The 19,063-nt window shown below is 32.3% G+C and overlaps 1 protein-coding gene across 3 annotated transcripts in view; it reads left to right on the forward strand.

The window, feature by feature from the left end:
• Positions 1 to 19,063, forward strand: part of LOC105145249 (lachesin) — a 42,921-nt gene that overhangs the window by 10,095 nt on the left and 13,763 nt on the right. For 2 of the 3 annotated variants that reach the window (XM_011054690.2, XM_011054691.2), the window contains exon 2: positions 18,934 to 19,023. In XM_011054690.2, the coding sequence (XP_011052992.1) occupies positions 18,939 to 19,023 (85 nt within the window). In that variant the 5' untranslated portion in view covers positions 18,934 to 18,938. Of the gene's footprint in view, positions 1 to 18,933; positions 19,056 to 19,063 lie in introns of those variants that run through there. The other variant, XM_087407195.1, reaches the window with a different exon arrangement.

Genomic DNA, 19,063 nt, shown 5'->3' on the forward strand with positions numbered 1-19,063 from the left:
TTATCGCCATAACGTAATTAGCGCGATTGCATCTCGAAAGGAGGACAGAACGTTATAATGTTGCACGAGTGGTACACACAAAGCGGAATACATTTAATCGGTATCCCGGAAACTGCCAAACGAGAGTCGAAAAAAATTAACGGACGGTAATATACGCGGATTTATTTTAATTCAGTCCATCGTAACTAGCTCGTGCCATTCATTTCCAATCACGAATTCGCTCGCGTAGATCGAATTGCATCTGTCTCTCCTAGCTCTACTACCCTCCTCGGTCCTCCTCCATCTCCTCCCTCGTACGCTTTTGACTGTAACGCCAATTCGTCTTTCGAAACGCTGCGAAACGCTTAATGGGATCGTATCTACCGCGCATTTGCTATTACCACGCTAACAAATAGAATAACTCTCGTAATATAACTCAGAGCTTCGCCCATCTCGCTCGTACATTCCGGACAAAACATGAAATCGTTACGACGATTTGCAGCGCACTTCGAAAACAGAGAGTATGTGCTCTTCCCCTGCCCGCCATCATCCTGCCATACGCAAATCCCTTTCTCTCTCATCCTCTCGCTAAAACCGAGGTAATCTCCCTTCGTACAAACCGATTCAGTTATCCCGTGACGAACTAACGGGTACTCCAGCCTAAATGGATCGATATTTATTCGGGATAGACGATCCGCGAAAGCGGATCTCTCCCTCGTATCAGCGCGGGGTGCAGTTCCTTCGCCGATTTTCATCAAACATTAAACAAATCGGGAGAGAATAACTTACGGACGTATCATATCCATGAATTTTATTTACATAACGGATCTCTTATACTATATAATTTTACTTTGGCGCATACGGAAAGTCTTGTCAATTTTTTATATTATTTTGACATTGACAAATCATTATTACGTAATAACGAATTGATTTTCGCCATATAATTACGTTACTCTCTCGTATATAATGATATATTAAATACATGTATTACTTAATTATTATTTATCATTTATTTATCATTTAATTATTCGTTGTTTAATAATATTCGATGATTTAAAAATCAGTCAAAATTAATATTTTTGCAGCAGTAAAATCAAATATGCGCTCTGCAAAATATATATATTATAATACCAAATATAACTTTCAATATAATGCAAATGATTACAAAATAAAGTGGCAAAAATTTCTATTCTTAATTATTAACTTTATTTTTCAAATTTTTTTCCTTTTACGTTGTTGAATGAGTTTTCGCATGGTAATGGTCGCGTGTTCGTAAAAATGGAGTACGCAGAGAAACACAAAGAGAAATGTGCTGCATCGCGAAAGAATTGAATGTTGGGCCTCGGGAGCTTTTCATTATCATAATTTTTTTTTGCCAATGATACCTAACAGCAACGGGTATGAATATGAAGAATACGTCGCGTGACACGATGATGGATAACAGAAGGGAATCGAGTGAGACAGGTATCCAAAAACGGGCGCAAGCGGACGGGGATAGATGTGCGGTAATGAAAAGGGGCACCTGCTGTATCTCTGTGTGTACTCCCAGCCCGCGGGGTGCAACTTAATGAGCTTCCTCTGTTGGTTCCGCTTTTAGCGCGTAACTCGACGTCTGTCGAGCGTTTTCTCCCTTCCCCCCCCCCTCCCCCTCTTTCCACCCCTTTCCCTCTCATTTGTGCGCTCTCTGTCCAGCATCACCCTCTGTCGTCGTCGCGGGTATCATCACTAGCGCATATATCTTGGAAAACGATCCGTCCACAATGTTGGAAGTGGCATTAAGATGCGATCACGAGTCACGAATTAGCAGATCGTCCGCGACTCGAGAATTCAATTCTCATGGATAAATTCGTCATGAAGAGAGAGAGATTCACGTCAATTAAAAAAAATAATTGCACGAGTTGTTGCCTTGTGTATGTTACCGATGATAGTCATTGAGCTTTTTGCCAATCCGGCAGGTTATTTTAAGAGATTAAGCGACTCCTAGCGATGAAAAGAGGAAAGAATTGTATATAATGTACATATCGTATTACCTTTCCAGATAAAGATATTAAAGCGTAATTTCTTTCTGTCATGTTTACGTAAGTAAAGTAACGATCAAAGTTCTTCGATTAAAGAATATTTTTCTCCAAGGCGCAATAATTCGTTTAAGATCTAGTTACTACAAGGAAACTTTCCTCCATCACTTCGTGCGTTACTTTCTCTCTTTCGATCCGGTGTTAGGTTACTCGCGCGAACACCAATTCCTCCGCTCCACCACAATCCTATCGGATCCGCTTTGTAGTGCGGTGTCTGGAGAAGTAACAAATTCTCCAGTTCTTCTATTCGTCCTCTCTCACCGCGCGGAACCGATTGTTCGTTACTCCGCGAACGGATGAAGGTACGGAAATCATGTATCGATCCTTGCCGAGAGCGAGGGTGTTACTCGTATGGTGTTTCTCCTCGCTGCATCGCGTAGATACTTTTCTAATTCCGCCAATTCTTTTCTCTCCGCGCATCTCTTTTATTATCTGCGTATCTGCGGTCTTATTTCCCGGTAGCATTTTTATTCGACTGCGAAACATCACTGTAAAATTTATGTATCTCGTTCTTTTCCGTGTTCCTAATTCTTCACAAGAGCTTCAAAGCTCTCGCGCGGCCTCCTCGCCCATCGCCTCGCTTTTCTCACTGGAAATCCATCACGCCGTATTACCGAGGGATCAATGAGACAGACGTATAGAGACACGTAAAACGTCGGCGAGCTACCACTCGACGTTTGAATACCGCCGAACTCTGTTACAGAGTGGTCCCGTGGTAAAGAGCAACGAGGGGAATGTATCCCTCGATGTTGCAAAGTGCTGCGGCGCGGCGGCGCCAACTTATCGTCGCTAAGCCTCTTTACGAATGTAGCCCTTTTTCTCCTACCCGACTTCCTCGGGGTGACCCGATTTGTCGCCGGATAATGTTGATCGCTCGCACACGCTGCACTCATTGCGGCCTTAATGCAGGAATTAAAGCCGCCGACATTCAAACTATGGCACAGTCTAAGTCATAGTATAAAGGGATCTTTTGTTATACGAATCTACACAAAATTCATGTTTAGATTTATTCATATATGTATGTATATACATTAGTACTTATATCCTAGCTATCGTATATAATAAGGATGCACTGGATATAAAAGTATCCAGTATCCGGTATTATCCGGCACTTTTTTACTTTTACTTTCCGACCGGATAGCCGGATGTCATTAGTATCCGGGAATATATCCGATTAAAATTTGATATCGTTAAATTGTTTATTTTTTTTTATTATATACAAATGTTCTATAAGTATGCATATTCGTGATATAATATCTTATACATTGTTGCAAAATTACAATCTTTTTCTCTATAGATCCTTTTTTTTTTAAAAGACACTCTCGGAATCCGGTCGGACATTCGACTCGAAGAAATTGCTTTTTCGGATATCCGATGTTACATTCTGTCCAGATGTCCGATATCTGGTATCCAATAATTTTACGATCCGATTCATCCCTAGTATATAATAATTCCTAGCTAATAATAATTTAATTTAAATATATTATAATATAATAATATTTTAATATATAATATTTTAATATAATATAGAGTTATGAACCACTCAAGTTATTATATGAGTAAATATATTTATGTGACGTTTCAACCTCTGTCGCTTTCAATGTTAATAATAATTTTAAAAAAGTTACCGGTAACTACACAAAACACTTTTTAAAAATTAGTATTAACATTGAAAATGACCCGATAGGGGTCGAAATGTTACGTCTGTTACAAAATTTTAGATTGTTGATATAAATATTTACTCACATAATAACTTGAGTGGTTCATAGCTCTATATTATATTATTAATTTATTTAATTAATTGAACCGTTATTCTTCGTTGAATTTAATTTTAAAAAATATTTTTTATTCTGCTTAGCGTAATACATTAAATAAATTAAACGAAAGATGGTCATAAATATAACTGTCGAGAGGAGCAGCTATTTTCGAGTAAATATTTTCGTGCTAACACATTCTATCGCGTGACTACCGCATTATGTCAAAGATGGTGCTCCAGGAGCTCATACTCCTCCGCTTGCCTCATTTCCCGTGGCTCGATTTAACACGATTTAGCGGCTGACGGAACCACGTAAGTGAATATCGCTTTTTTTCTCAGCTGATACCTTTACCATTCTCTACTGATATCCTAAATGCAACCGAGAATCGCGATGAAAGAATCCACGAGGGAGTAACCTGAGGGAAGCTAAACGGAGACTGGAGGATGATGGCAACGGCGTCCTATGAACCCACATCTCCGGGATATAGAGAGAAAGAGAGAAAATGTATGTGTTAAGGTGCTTCCTAACTTTGCAGACAGTTTGAACCGCAATCCTTAAGTTCCATCGCGCAAGCGAACTCCCTTCGAAACCTATCCTATAACGTTGCTCGTGCAACGACGACGCGCAGTGTTTTACACTCATCGACAGTCGATCGCTATTTCATCGTGCCTTTTGCATGCCAGTGTGTCACGTTAGGCGTGTAAGCAACTATAGAGAGAAAGAAGGAACGAAGAGAAAGAAAGAGAAAAAGAGAGGATGGATAAGAAAAGGAGATCAGAAAAGCAATTTGAGTTTCTCACGTCACACTTGCACATCGTTAGGTCGACGCTTTCCTCCTCGTGTCGCTTCAAGCGATGGTCAACCGCATATGAATGGTATGACATAAGGTCTCCAAGAGGTTTGACAAGTACGTACGATCTACCCCAGCAAGGTGGGAATAGTTGGTGAAAAGACGGTAATGCTTCGAGCAGCGTGAAAATATGCACAACTATAATGGAACGAAGAGTTATTTTAAGATATGATCGAACCATCCAAAATGCATCTCTTTATTAAGAATGCAATTATTTATTCAAAACTTATTTATAACTGTACGAGACATATACTTCGTATACTGTATCAAAATATATAAATATTTTATCTTATAAAAAATATTTTTAAGAAGCCAGTAATTGTTTCTACATTCTCGAATGTAATAAATTTAAAGTATAAAATATAGATAACCACCATTGCGTATTTTATTCTACAGTATTCGCTAATTAAAAAATAACTGCCCCTCCCCTCCGCCTCTCTCTCTCTTTAATTGCTATTGTTCGCATAAACGCGACGTAATCTTGAAACAAATAATGTTTTAATATATTTCTCATCAACGAAAAATATAAAGCTCGCCCCTTTATCGTTGAATATTAATCTCTTGAAAGATTCTTAATTTTTTTTTGTTGTGTATTCTTTTGCATCTATTCTGCAATTATAATTTGCGAGATTGAATTTATGGATCCAACATTTTTGTTGTATAAAACTGTGTGCAAAGAGCGACGTATATCACTGTTAACGATCTCGGGTTTATTCTATGACGAGAGACACGCTTGTCCCGCAGGAACAAGGCAAAAATGGCGTTCATAGTATCAGTAAAGTCGCGGCGTGGAAAAGACGGTTAAATATTCGTACGTTTCATTACGAACACGCTTGCAGTAAAAAGTTTGGTGTGTAATAGTACAATTTACCCTGTCTAGTGTATTCTGTGGAACGCGGGTATCACTGGCACGACTTGTTACGGTTTGTTCGGCAAACGACACGAAAACCAACCGAAAAGATGTCCAGCTGACAAAAAAGTTAGATAGTAAAAAATAGTGAATTAAGTTTTGCAGTAGGAAGGTAGAGAGAAGAGAGAAGCAGAAAGGACGGCTCTGACTCTGAGAAAGCTGCGGTAAAGGCAGACGGTCATATAACTTCTTTTTAGGAACTTCAGCGGCAATCCCTTTGTAACATAATTAGTAAAGTAACTTGCGCGGCGATATCATGAGAGAATATTTATTTTAATCTCAGAGATAGGAGAGGGAAGCGAAAGTTCGTTGACAAATTCGTCCGGCATGAAGAGAAATTTAGAGATCATGGATTCAGAAATATTTTTTTCGCAATTTGATGCACAATCTCAATATATTAGGTGTAGTAAAAAGAAATCCATTATTTTTCCAATAGATGGCTTTAGCTTACCATTTTACAATGGTACGATATTATGGAAATTTATTATAATCTCTGAATTTTCTGTTAGCAATATTTGTTAGCATTTTATTAAGTAGTAACACAATACGGAGCGAGTGCGATTGCATTCGTTCATTGGCAGTCTCGTTAATATTCTTTATGTGATACATCTTTCTTTCACAACTGTGAAAGATTGTGCACACAGTTTCATATGCATTACGAGCAGTCAGTATTATTATACTATTCTCGAAATATGTTGTTATCTAATATTTAAGATTGGTATTTCACACAAAAATAGAATAGAAACTTTAATCGATTTACAATAATGAGAATGTGAGAAATATTATTTTCAGATATTTTGTTTTTACTGTAATGAAACATGCTTTTATCTGTTTTAACCTAAGACTTTACAATCCTATTTATTATTTTAAACAGATTTCAATTATTGTTATACTTGTGAGACATAAAAACAAATTTTTGTTTACTGAAAATTTATTTTTCAACTTAGTACTTTATAAATTTTTGTTGAACACATTCAGTAGGATTATTTTTTATTTAAAACTTCGCAAGTGTTTATTGTGTGTGTGTGTGTGTGTGTGTGTGTGAATTGAAGCTTGAACGATAAGTAATTAAAGAAATTAAATAGTATTGAATTTATATCGGTCATTTCAACTATAAGTATTCAATTATGAGCTATTTTCTATCAAATGCTTTTATTATTCAACAAAATGAAACCGCCACGATTCTATTCTTCTATTATAAGTCGTGAAATGCTTCGGTAACAATATATAATTACCCTTATAATTATAATGAGTCCTACAATCGGAAGTACAATACATTTAGTTAACGAAGAAATTTAATATGCTGCGAAGCGCTGGTTTGGTTGTTACAGTACTATGGCGAATGTGTAATGTGGTTATTGTACGGAAGTTTGCCAAAGTGAGGGAGAGAGGAAGCGAGAGAGCAGAGGAGAGAAAATGGAATTCGATCTCATAAGTATACGGAATTAGTCGCGTGTATGAGAATTCGTTATCTAACCAGACCATGAATAGATGAACATCTTTTGTTAACCTATCCACTTCTTGATATGCATACATGTATAATATTTAGTAATCTGTAATAAAGTAAAAGGAATTTAACTATAATAATAAGAAAAAGAATATCTTTTTATCACTTGTACAAACTTATTACAAGGCTGTCAAAAGACGCGGTGAACCTCGCTAGACTCGCGCTAAATTTTGTTGTAACTTATCCCGTCGACAAGTTCGTACTAACCAGCGTAGTTACGAAAATCCCTCGAGTCACCTTCCTCACGGTGTGGCATCTTATCAATAATCAATCGCTATTTCCGCGTTCCTGTCGGTCGTATTAACGAAAGTTTTCATCAAGAAAGAGAGAGAGAGAGAGAGAGAGAGAGAGAGAGAGAGAGAGAAATAGAGAAATGAGATTATGAATAAGTATAAGAGAGAGAGAGAATAGCACAAACTGTAGTTGTGCCTTCTCAGATCAAGTAAGGAGAACGAATGAATATGCCAGGCAAGTTTCGTTAACGTCTCCATATTCGCAGGCGAACTTTTATTGGGAAATAAAAGTTTTTTTCAATAAAGTGATATACATTACCTTTGATAGGAAAAGGAGTCGATAAATCTTCTATTCACGAATGTCGAAGGAATGATTGATCAAATTTCTTTGTTGAGAAATGTGAAACCGGTAGATAATTTAAGGAATGCATTTATCATTGTTTCACTTGCGATTCGGAATATCGATGGGTATCTTTAAAATTAGCGATTGAAATCGGATATTTGTAATTAATCGGAACCGGTATTGTGTGCCGAGCTCTGCTGTAATTCGAATACGCGATAATTTGGAGAATTAAGTTCTGTTTTTTTGTGTAAAAACAATTTTATTGAAACGTTATTTGATATAAAATATAGAGGAAGAGAAAATTCTGTGTCATTTGATATTACTTTGTCATGTGATATTTGTTATCAAAAATATATGCCTTATACAGTTTATTTACTCGACAAATCCAATACTTTACATGCAACGGCTTAATCCTTGTGAGCGCATTATCAGCGATTGGCATATTCACGTCATACCTTACTTGATTTCCTGTCTAATACTTGATTTCCTAGGTAGCTTAAACACAAGATTTAGTCTTGCCACAAACGCGGCGCATGAATTACCCTAATGGGTGCATATAATGCAACAGCAAACAGGTTTGATAGTGCCTGTCAAAAGATAGTCAGATTGAATTGCAATACGGATCATCAAATTAAGTATTATAGATTACTGATCACGATCCAAAAAGATGCGCGTGATGTAAACAATTTACGCAAAAAAAAAACCTATGTGAATACGAAATGTATATACATAAAAAAAGAGCAAATCTTTTATGCGTTAAGTTTTATTATAAAGACGAATAATTGAAAGAGATATTAATTATTAGCAATTACGATTTTCATTAAAAAAAAATGGAAAGAATCTTAGAAATGTCTTAAATTAAGTATAATATATGTTGTATACAAAAGTATGAAAGTTATTAGACAACAGATTTTTCATAATTTAATCATTTTCCTAAACAATTCTTAGAAGTAGAGAGTTATTATGATAAAAATGTGTTGTTAAAAAATCAAAAGATACGAAATTTTCAGTGATTTAATAATGTTAATTTATTTTTATATATTTTTATATATTTTTATATATGAAATATATATTTTTCTTAAATATATCTATTGAAAAGTATATTTTTAAACATAATACATAATTTTGAATTAATATTGCGCAACTATGCCTTCAAGATTTACAATTATTAAGTACTCTCTGATCTAATTTCTATAAAAAATTACATCTCGAAAGATGGTAAAGGATGTTTTTAACTAGAGATACGAGTTAGATAAACTATTTGTGTAGTACGCAAAATAAGCTAATATATGTCTTGTGATTATCAAGAAAGACCCTGAAAGTGTGGCGGATGGATTGAAATTCAACGAACGATCTTCTTACAACGAAGAACACTAAATGTTTACTTTTCCTCGGAATATCGAAAGAAACAGATCAATAGTAGACTCGCTCGAGAAGATTAGCCTTATGCAAAGGAGAATGTGGTGCATTGGTAAGAGAAGAAGAGTATTCGCTAAGTACACGTGAGAATTGCATCGAACAATTGCGAAACATGTAATACGACTACCGTGGTGAGAAAACGGAAACCGAAATAAAAGGTACCGCTGGAAACGCGTAAGTAATAGCTTCGCTGGCAGACCTGATAAAACGAACAGATAGCCGATGGCGGTTTTTATTTTCCCTTCGTGCGCCTCAGGAATCAACTGCAGTAAAACACGAGAGAAAAACAGAAACGAGATTGGGAAATACAGTGAGGGAAAGCGGAAAGAGCGAGAAGCGAAAGTTACCTTCCGTATTTCGAGTTTTCTTTGCGTTTCCTTTTTGATCGGAAACATTTCGCTGTTGCTAATATTCTTAACTTAATAGAACTAGTTTAACTTAATAGAAATAGAATTAGGCTGGATTTTATAAAACCTGATAGATTCTATAATTTTTTATATAATAGTAATCCTAAAGTAAAATTTTAAATTCTACTCCGACGTCATCAGAGATTTTTCCAGCGCATTTAGAGTGGATAAAGACAGTGATGTCAATGCATGTGCCTAATGCTGATTGGCTTCGCCATTAAGTGTCCTGTTAATTAGAAAGAAAACAACTCTTTAAAGAAAGAAAAAGTTAAGACGAGGAATTAGATACCCCGTCATATAGATACCCCAGATACAGGACACAAAATGGCGACTTCCAGCTAATTGGCGTCACTCTCTTTATATCCACTCTAAGTGCATCGACATGTCTTTATGTACATACTACCACATCAATATCTCACGCACTCATGATACACGCAGTCGCACGTTCATGTCAGTTTTCGTATAACAAATTCGTTTCGACAAAGCGTTTAAGTCTACTTCTAAGTACTCCATGTTATTTGTTCGTGCGAACTACGTGTTTGTGGATTACTATTTCGTAAGTACAGATTGCAAAACTTTCGTATCAAGCAAATGTCACGATTTGACTGCTTGAGACACCATATTATACTAAGAAATGATAAAAAAGATATCAATTTCGAAATGTTTGGTCGTTCTCGGCATAAACTCCATTTCATAAACACGTATTAATGCGTATACTTTAAGGATTTAAGCCTGGAAAAGGATTTTCGAATCTGTGAAAGAGAAAAAAGTATTTGTTATACAAAAATTATATGATTTATATGATAATCGGTAATATAGATCTTATTGATGTTTCAATAAACTGTTTAACTACAATAACTGATATTTCATCAATTATGACTGATGCATTGTTATCAATTGCAGTGCAATTATTGATAGAGCTAATCAGTTTATGAGACCATTAATTAATTTTTTTTCTTAAGATAATATATTATAAAATAATATAAAATATAAAAATTGTATTTATTTTATTTAAAGAAAAAAATTCACGCGCGTCAGACCTGGATTGTAAATTGTCAATGCGAAAGAATGTTTCAGCTTTAAGTATCTCCGCGGGCTACATAGTTTCTGTGCACTTACACATGTGCAAGGAACATTTTCACTACGTAAATCTAATAACGTGGGCACGTATCGACTTTCCAATTATCAACTTTCTCCATACTTTGAGAACTACTAAAATGATATCAAGTTTCTTCGAAACCTATACCACTAAATCATAGAATATTTTTACGCAGAATATTTTTTCTTACCTCTTTCTTCCATATCTTCCTTTTTCATGAAACTTCTCATAAAACTTGGTGTATAAATAACTGAGAATTATGGATTTAGAAAATGTGTAATTTTACTAATAGGGAGTTTGCATAAATTTTGAAAAATATTACATTTTGTAATTTATATATATATATATATATATATATATATATATATATATAAAATAAAAAATTATTAAAAAATTGCAGATAAAGTTTTATATATATATATATTTTAAAAAATTATTAAAAAATTGCAGTTAAAGATATATATATATATATATATATATATATATATATATATCTTTAACTGCAATTTTTTAATAATTTTTTTAACGCAAATTATGCAAGAAAATAAATAATAAAGTATTGTATTATTTGAAATACCGAAGACGGTCCGAATACGACCGAGTCCTCCCGAAAGCGTTGTGACGTCATATTACATAACGAAACAACAATTATTAAGAAATTAATTTATTTTAAAAATGAGCAAAGGAAACACATACAAAACGTAATTTGTACCTTTATATAAAAGCACAACAATTAAAACACCGGAAAAAATGTTCTTTTAAGTGCCTCAAGCTGAAAATGTGAGAAAAAAGTGGTTTAAAAGTTCACATCGTGTTGATGAACTAGGAAAATGGAATTATTTTTGTTGCGAAGATCATTTTAATGTATGTATTATATAAAATACATTGTTTTGCTCTTTAATTAAAACAATTATAGAAATATTAATCATATTCATATAAAAGTATCCAACTTTAAACGTAACCTAAAACATTGAATGTTAAATATATAATAAGGATATTTTGGGATTTTGTAAAATTATTTTACATCTCAAATTATTTTAAAATTATAATTCATAATTACTAAAAAACATGTTTTAATGTGTAAATTTTTGATGTGCCATTTTTTAAATGTTTATAACCTTACATTAATAAAATTTATCAGAATAACTTTTTCAATTTTCAAACATTTTTTTCTTTTGCAAACATGAAATTATCAACTCACAATGAATCTTTTTTAGTACAAAAGTTAAACATTAACTGATGAATTGATAATGCATAAACTATTCTTTCCTATTGATAATACAATATATAAACTATTCTTTCCTCTTTATATCTAATAATGTATGTCTTGACAACTGATTATCTAATTGTTTTTGCTTTAGCTTGTGCGGTTACTTTATAAAATTAGAGTTGTCACCTAAATTTTCAGTCGTAGATTCAAAATTTATTGTCATCTCATTGTTGTAATAAATTTTTTTTTAATTGCAACATTAGACAAGGCTGATTTTCTCCATTAATATTCAATTTCAGTTGCAGATATGATCATCTATTAATCCAAAGTAAGAAGGATATACCATGCTTTTCCTATAATTAAATTCAATATATTTATAGAAATTTATATTATTACAAATATGTATTAATAGAGAAAAGCCCCCTATTATGAGATAGCGGCGTTTCTGCTAAACTAATAAATGCTATCTATTGGTTCCACCATGAATTTATTGGATTGAAAATTATTTAGTAGAAAATTCATTATTAGATCATGTCTGTAATCATTATAAAACAAGATTTTAGAATTTGGATGTCTTCAAGTTTCATTGAGATGAGCCTTTAAACCTTGTTTATTATTTAATAAATAAATATTTGGTAATAAAATTTCTTCATGTAGTGACAGAGTAAGGTCATAATAATAGAAAACTGTGGGATATATTGAATTGTTTAATTACAGAAGTTAGATTTGACGATCGTAAAACTATAAGGAAATCGTAATATGAGATACGTAGGGTATTTCTAATACGAAATAACCCATGCTTTTATGTTATAATAAAAATCGTTGTTGAAGTATAAATATTATTGTACAATAATAAAAAAGACAATCGAAATGAACGTCGAGTACTTATTTCTGCGATGCTTGATTCCAATTATCTGAAAAACGAATTCTGGGTACAATCTATCGTATGCTCACTTTTCGCGCACACTGGCTTTGTTTGTATTTTAGAAACATTAAATAAAGTTTTTTAATTGCGATACTGATATACTTTGCGTTTTACTATCGATTTCTCGGGGCATCTCATATTAGGAACATAATTTTTTGATTTTGCGATTTGCTCACTTTTTATATTTCTTTAATTTTCAAAAATGGAATTTGAATTAAATTTTATATAACGTTATCTTAAAGCTTATTAAATTCCCCTCAAAAAGACTTATTTTTTTAAATTCTGTCTATAGACTTCTAGCATTTACTCAAAACTCGGTATCTCATATTAGGGGTCTTTCCTATATATATATATTCTATATATATAAATTTTTATCTTGGATTTATTTTTACTTTGTATTTTTAAAGTTGCAAATGACTGTTCTAGAAGGATATGTAAATGATTATTAAATTATTACTTTTATGATTTTATATATATAAAAATTTAGTTATTTTTTTAAACTATTGCTCTCAAATATTTTAACTTTCTGATACTGCACATTCAAAGCATTCTACGCATTGAATTATTTCTTTTTCTTCATCGACAATACAGACTACAGTATAATCTTTTTGTTGAACTCGATGTTCAAGGCATTCTTCCTTTTACTATACAAATAGAATCTTCCCGTTTGACGCTAACTGACATAACCCATGGGTTATACTTCGCTATAGCATGTCTCACACAGTGTAATTTTTTCTTGATAATCTATGATAGATTAATTATAATATTTATTCATGCTTAAAATAAAATTGAAAAAATTACCACTGCAGTAATAAAAATGTATTTACAAAGTTGCTTTTTTTCTTTGAAATATTATCTCATCACTAACAATATACTCTCAAACCATAAATACAGTTATTCGTTGAATCGACTTTAATGAATCCAGTTGGTTTTATTTTATTTTATTATTCTTAATTTATAAAAAGATTTTTAAGAAGAAAATTTTAAGATTTTGCTTTAGCCTTCCAGCATAGGCAGATGGTTACAGATGATTTACTGCAGTGTGACATCACGCACTGGTTAGCCAATCAAAATTGTTTTCTCAAATTTCAAATATCATTAAACTTTATTTTAGTTTTTTAATATCTACCTATTGCTAAAAATTACAAATTTTATTATACATAAATTTATAATAATGCATATTTCCATGTAAAAAAAACTATATTATTTTTTTCATGCAAACTCCCTATTCTATATTCTAATTTAGATAATCAATAAACCGATATGATCATTCTTGTACATATTATATAATCTTCCATATATATTCAGAAGATTTCTCAATCTAATAAAGATATCAGATGATAATACCACCACATTGGTGAAATACGTGATAAGCGAATTAATGTTCATAATGCTCAGTTAATCGTGCTGTGAACGATCGTATTTTAATTATTACGCGTATACCCTTTAGGCACGTGCTCTCAAATAAATTACATCCGGGTCCATAATTTTCAATCTATCAGACGTTAACGGATACGCTTGATTATTCATCGGAAGGAAATAGTTGAATGTGCTTGCGCGTATAGTGGAACGATAGGTAACTGCATCGTTGAAGTCAAAGAGGCTTTTGATATCCTGACCACTGATCGGCCCTTCAAAGAGGTATTCGACGTTTATCGTCCTTCCCCGTGATACGCGATTCACTTTAGTATTTATGACGATGTCCTCGTACATGCTAATGTGCACTCGTCGTTATCTATCTCTAACGTTTTTACAAGATTCAATGTTGTAATATTGCAATGTCACTGTGACGGATATTAAACCGGAATATTCGCGAAAATTTTATTTTCATTAACTTAAACATACACCCGTTGATGTGTAACCGTCGCTTGAATCTCATTTCAGATGAAATATTCAGAATGAAATCTCTATATAATGTTTACACATTTCATATATTAAAAAGCGTAACAGGTGAAAATAATGTATCGGAACAAAGTTTCACATTTTGAGAGATAGTAATTACAATTTAATAAAAGAGCAATTATTGTCGACATAAAATCATAAATAATTGTTCCTGCAAGTAACGAATAAAATGAAAGATAGTAATTTACTTATCTCAGGTTGCTTTGTCGTCATCAGATGCCTTCCAGACTTATTCTGCCTCTTCTTCCTCTTTCTTATAAGTTTACACTTGTACAAAGTACACTCGCGAAAACATGGTTAATTACAATTACGTATTCTAATGATCAAATTAGAATAATTGCACGGCATTTTATACACTCCCAATATTAATCACACACTCCGCGCACTTTACTATTGTGCATTACGACGAAATTTCATCGAAATGTGAAAATAACATCGATAGAATATGATTTATTTAATATTTCATAATATAATTGATAAATGTTAAAATAGACAAATACTTAATTATATAATCTAGTTATTCATTAAATGTATTATGATGTTGTTTCGAATCTGTTTTAAATACATTATGATAAAAAAAAATTTGAAAACATTCTAATTTAAAAGTGATAAACAATTACGAATTTAGATAAATGAAAAATTCAAAGCGCAATGCAAAATACGTTTGAATCTATAATAGTTCAAGTAAAATAGTAAATTATTATATCTTTCGTATATATATATATATATATATATATATATATATATAAATAAATATATAAATAAATATCTACTACAAAACAATAACACTTATATTAAATAAAAAAGAATGCGGTACGGAATATACTATTTTCGGAAATTTAAAAAAGGAATTAAAAAAGTATATATGTATATATATATATATAATGTGTGTGTGTGTATATATATATATATATATATGTAATAACTTGTAATTAGATAAAATTGAAATTAGAAAAAATTATTATTTCACAATATTGAAGACAATAATTATTTCCTTAGCGCTGTAATTGGATTCGAAGATACTTGTCCCATAATGCATTTTAAACTTATATTTTAAATGTAATTTTTTTTATTATTTTTTTAATATTAACAATGCAAAATAATATTCAAATTGATTCATTAAAGTAATGAGAAGCTTGATCTTGATTATATATTAATTGAATTATAAATTAAAATCAAATTAAGAGTAAAGAAAAAACGAGTAAAGAAAAAAATATTTATTATAAATGTATTTTATATTAACTCTTGGTTTTACACCTTAGTTTTTGGCAGTCTTCCTACACACGATGCGCGGGTCTTTAGTATCCTGGATTAATTTTTTACAAATATATAAAAATTATTAAGTAATTTTTACGTATATTTTTACACCTTTAAAAAGTTGTATAATATATTTATAATAAATTGTATATAAATTGTCATGTACAATTATTATATATAATATTGTTGTATATAAATCGAAGGAAAGAAATGCGCAAAACACGAATGACCCAAATATGTGTATTAAGGGTTAAAAATTGTCCAACGATACAGCAATTTTTACGTGTATTTTGACATCTTTAAAAAGTTGTATATTTATAATAAATTGTACATAAATTGTCTTATACAATTATTATATATAATATTATTGTATATAAATCGAAGGAAAGAAATGCGCAGAACGACCCAAACATGTGTATTAAGGGTTGAAAATTGCCCAACGCTGCATTTCGGTGCGACTGGTAAGGAATAGGGATGATAGGCACACCGCGTGATGTTTTGTTTGTTTTGTTTTGTTGCACTACTTACAATGCGATTACGAGGCCGCAGGCGAGCAGAACGTTAGACATTCACATAACGAAACTGAAGTCGGCAAAATGTTCCACATGCTATCGCGCATTATCAAAATGCAATCGCGCTAAGTATCACAAATCAGTAAACGAATATAACCATTGATCATTGCAATTAATGAATTCCTACGATTAATGATCTGTAGCAACGGTTATTTATCGAAGCAAATATTTCGAGAATTTATTCTCACGTTTGACATTAAAACGATTTCGGATAGAGAATTAACTTATTGTTTTATAATATTTTTTCTGACTTTAGTTTTTATTTTAAAGCTTCTTAAATTTGAATATTTTAAGAGCCTATATTTCAAGAGCCGCGATTTGAAATAATTTGTTTAAAAATAATTTATTTAGTTTGTTTGTCTATCTTGTCTGAAAATAAATTGTTTATCTTGTCTTTATATTGAAAGTGCGAAATAATAATCAAATCGAATAATTTTGAATAATGAAAATCTATAATATTTATCTCGATGTGTCTGGTTGAATTCATATGTTTGAAGTGTACATGTGTATGTACAATACTAAATTTCAATTGTATATTTTTAAAGGATCTATCGCGCCTTAATTAGTCCAAACTTTGTTATCTGAATATTATATGATATTAGGATTGCCGATATTATTTTCGAATTTTTTGGTCATTAATGAAACATTGCTTGTACGAAACGGATTGATAATTAATGACTACAATCAATCACAATTGACTGCAACGACTAATGACTACAATTCAAATTAATCGTCAATATATGATCGTAATTAATTTCATATTTCATTATTTATTAACCGCGTATAACATAAATTCGGGATTTCTGTATCGGTGATCTGTCAGAAATTTCTACCGTTTGAGATTTGTTCGTTGTGTTAATTTGCGAAATATCAATTGTAGTTTTCTTCATCCTATTCGTAATTCTTTATCATCTAGAGATATAATAGGGTCTCGCGCCAATGTATGTGCACCAAAATCGCTTCGTGTTTCAATATACAATAATAAAATACGCGTCGTTCATTTAACTTGGGAATATCATATAAAAAATATAGTGCGATTGTAATTAATTATGATTTTGATTGTCGTGTGAGTTCCATAAGGAACAACGAGAAATAAAAAAACAGGAAAGGATGAGGAAACCTGGAAAAGTGTTAAACGACAGTGAAACAACTATAGAATGAGTAACTTATACTTAAACAAGACTGTGTATTTTTGGTGAACGCAAGAGCAAGACTGGCCGAAGTTATAAAGGACGAGCTTTATTTAGCGTGAGCGAAATTTTCATTTGACCATCGGACTGTGGTCATTACATACGTTACGTATATTCTACATACACACACACATACACACACACACACACACACACACACACACACACATATATATATATATATATATGGTATACGCATCTACGCGCACGTATACTTCCGAGATGCAGATCAGAGTGTGCGTATATCATGAGAGGGTGCGGAGGAGAGGGTGTACCTCCACCGCCATTCGAGAGTATTATTGCGGTGCTGGTCGGTCGACGACAGGCGAACGGCAGATATATCAGCGGGTTGGCGTTTATGTGGCGACCAACTGTCGAGTTAATATTCACGCGATTCCGACCTTCTCCTCCCTTCGACCTCCTTCTCAGTTCCATTCTCGTTTCGAACATGCGTCGCAAAATTCTCGATTTCAACCCCCGACCTCTCTCTTCTCTTTCACCCCTGAAATCTGTTGTCGCTGCCTCGCCATAACAACTACCTTGTGCATATCCTTTTACGCGAAATTTATGTATGTTATGTTGGTGAAAATTCTTACTTACGGATCTTACTTTCACATAAACCTTATTTACAAAGTAACAAACAGGATGACTGAATTAGTATATGTACTATTTTTTTATTCGATAAAATTTTTTGCCTTTAAATATTTCTTTTACAGTAATTTCTGCAGGTTTTTAAAGTTTTAATATCGTCACATTTTCTAGCTAGTTCATTTGCATTATTTTGATTTTTAGTAGTCAGATGTACACAAAAATCTTTTAGCTTTGATCTCGCAGCTTGTTCTTATTTATAAATTAATATATTTGTAAATTTTAATAAAATATGAATAAAAAATTAATCCCTTCTGTTCAAAATTTCCGTATTACCATGTTTTTTTTTTGCGGTATTTTTTAATTACTCGTACTACTTATTTTCGCACGTGTAAATTATTGCCTGGTAGATGTGGAAGAGAAATCGCACCGCTGAAAATCACTGCAATCGATATTCAAACATCCCGATCCAAAGTTAATTATTTTAGTAAAAAAGGATTTTCCGTGCATCGATTTGCCTATGTTTATATTAATTTTAAATCAACGGGTTGTAAATGACGTTTTACTAATATAAAAATTCAGCAATCAATTAATAATAAATAAAAAATTAAAAAAGTCATTAAATCTTTTTAAACAATTTCCAATCTAAATGTGACACTGTCACTTGGTTTATTTAACATGTTTAACAAAGTGCTCGCTTTTTGTTACAGTACGTATGGCGTATGGCTTACCCTATGGCATGGCATCACGGAACTTCGCACTGTGCGCCCTTATTGTCACCTTCCTCCACGTCAGTCTCGGTAAGAAGTCTCGAATATACCGCTTCAATAAGGTAAGTAT

Source organism: Acromyrmex echinatior, chromosome 6, assembly GCF_024713525.1.
Source record: "Acromyrmex echinatior isolate Ae372 chromosome 6, ASM2471352v2, whole genome shotgun sequence".
Lineage (NCBI taxonomy): Eukaryota > Metazoa > Arthropoda > Insecta > Hymenoptera > Formicidae > Acromyrmex > Acromyrmex echinatior.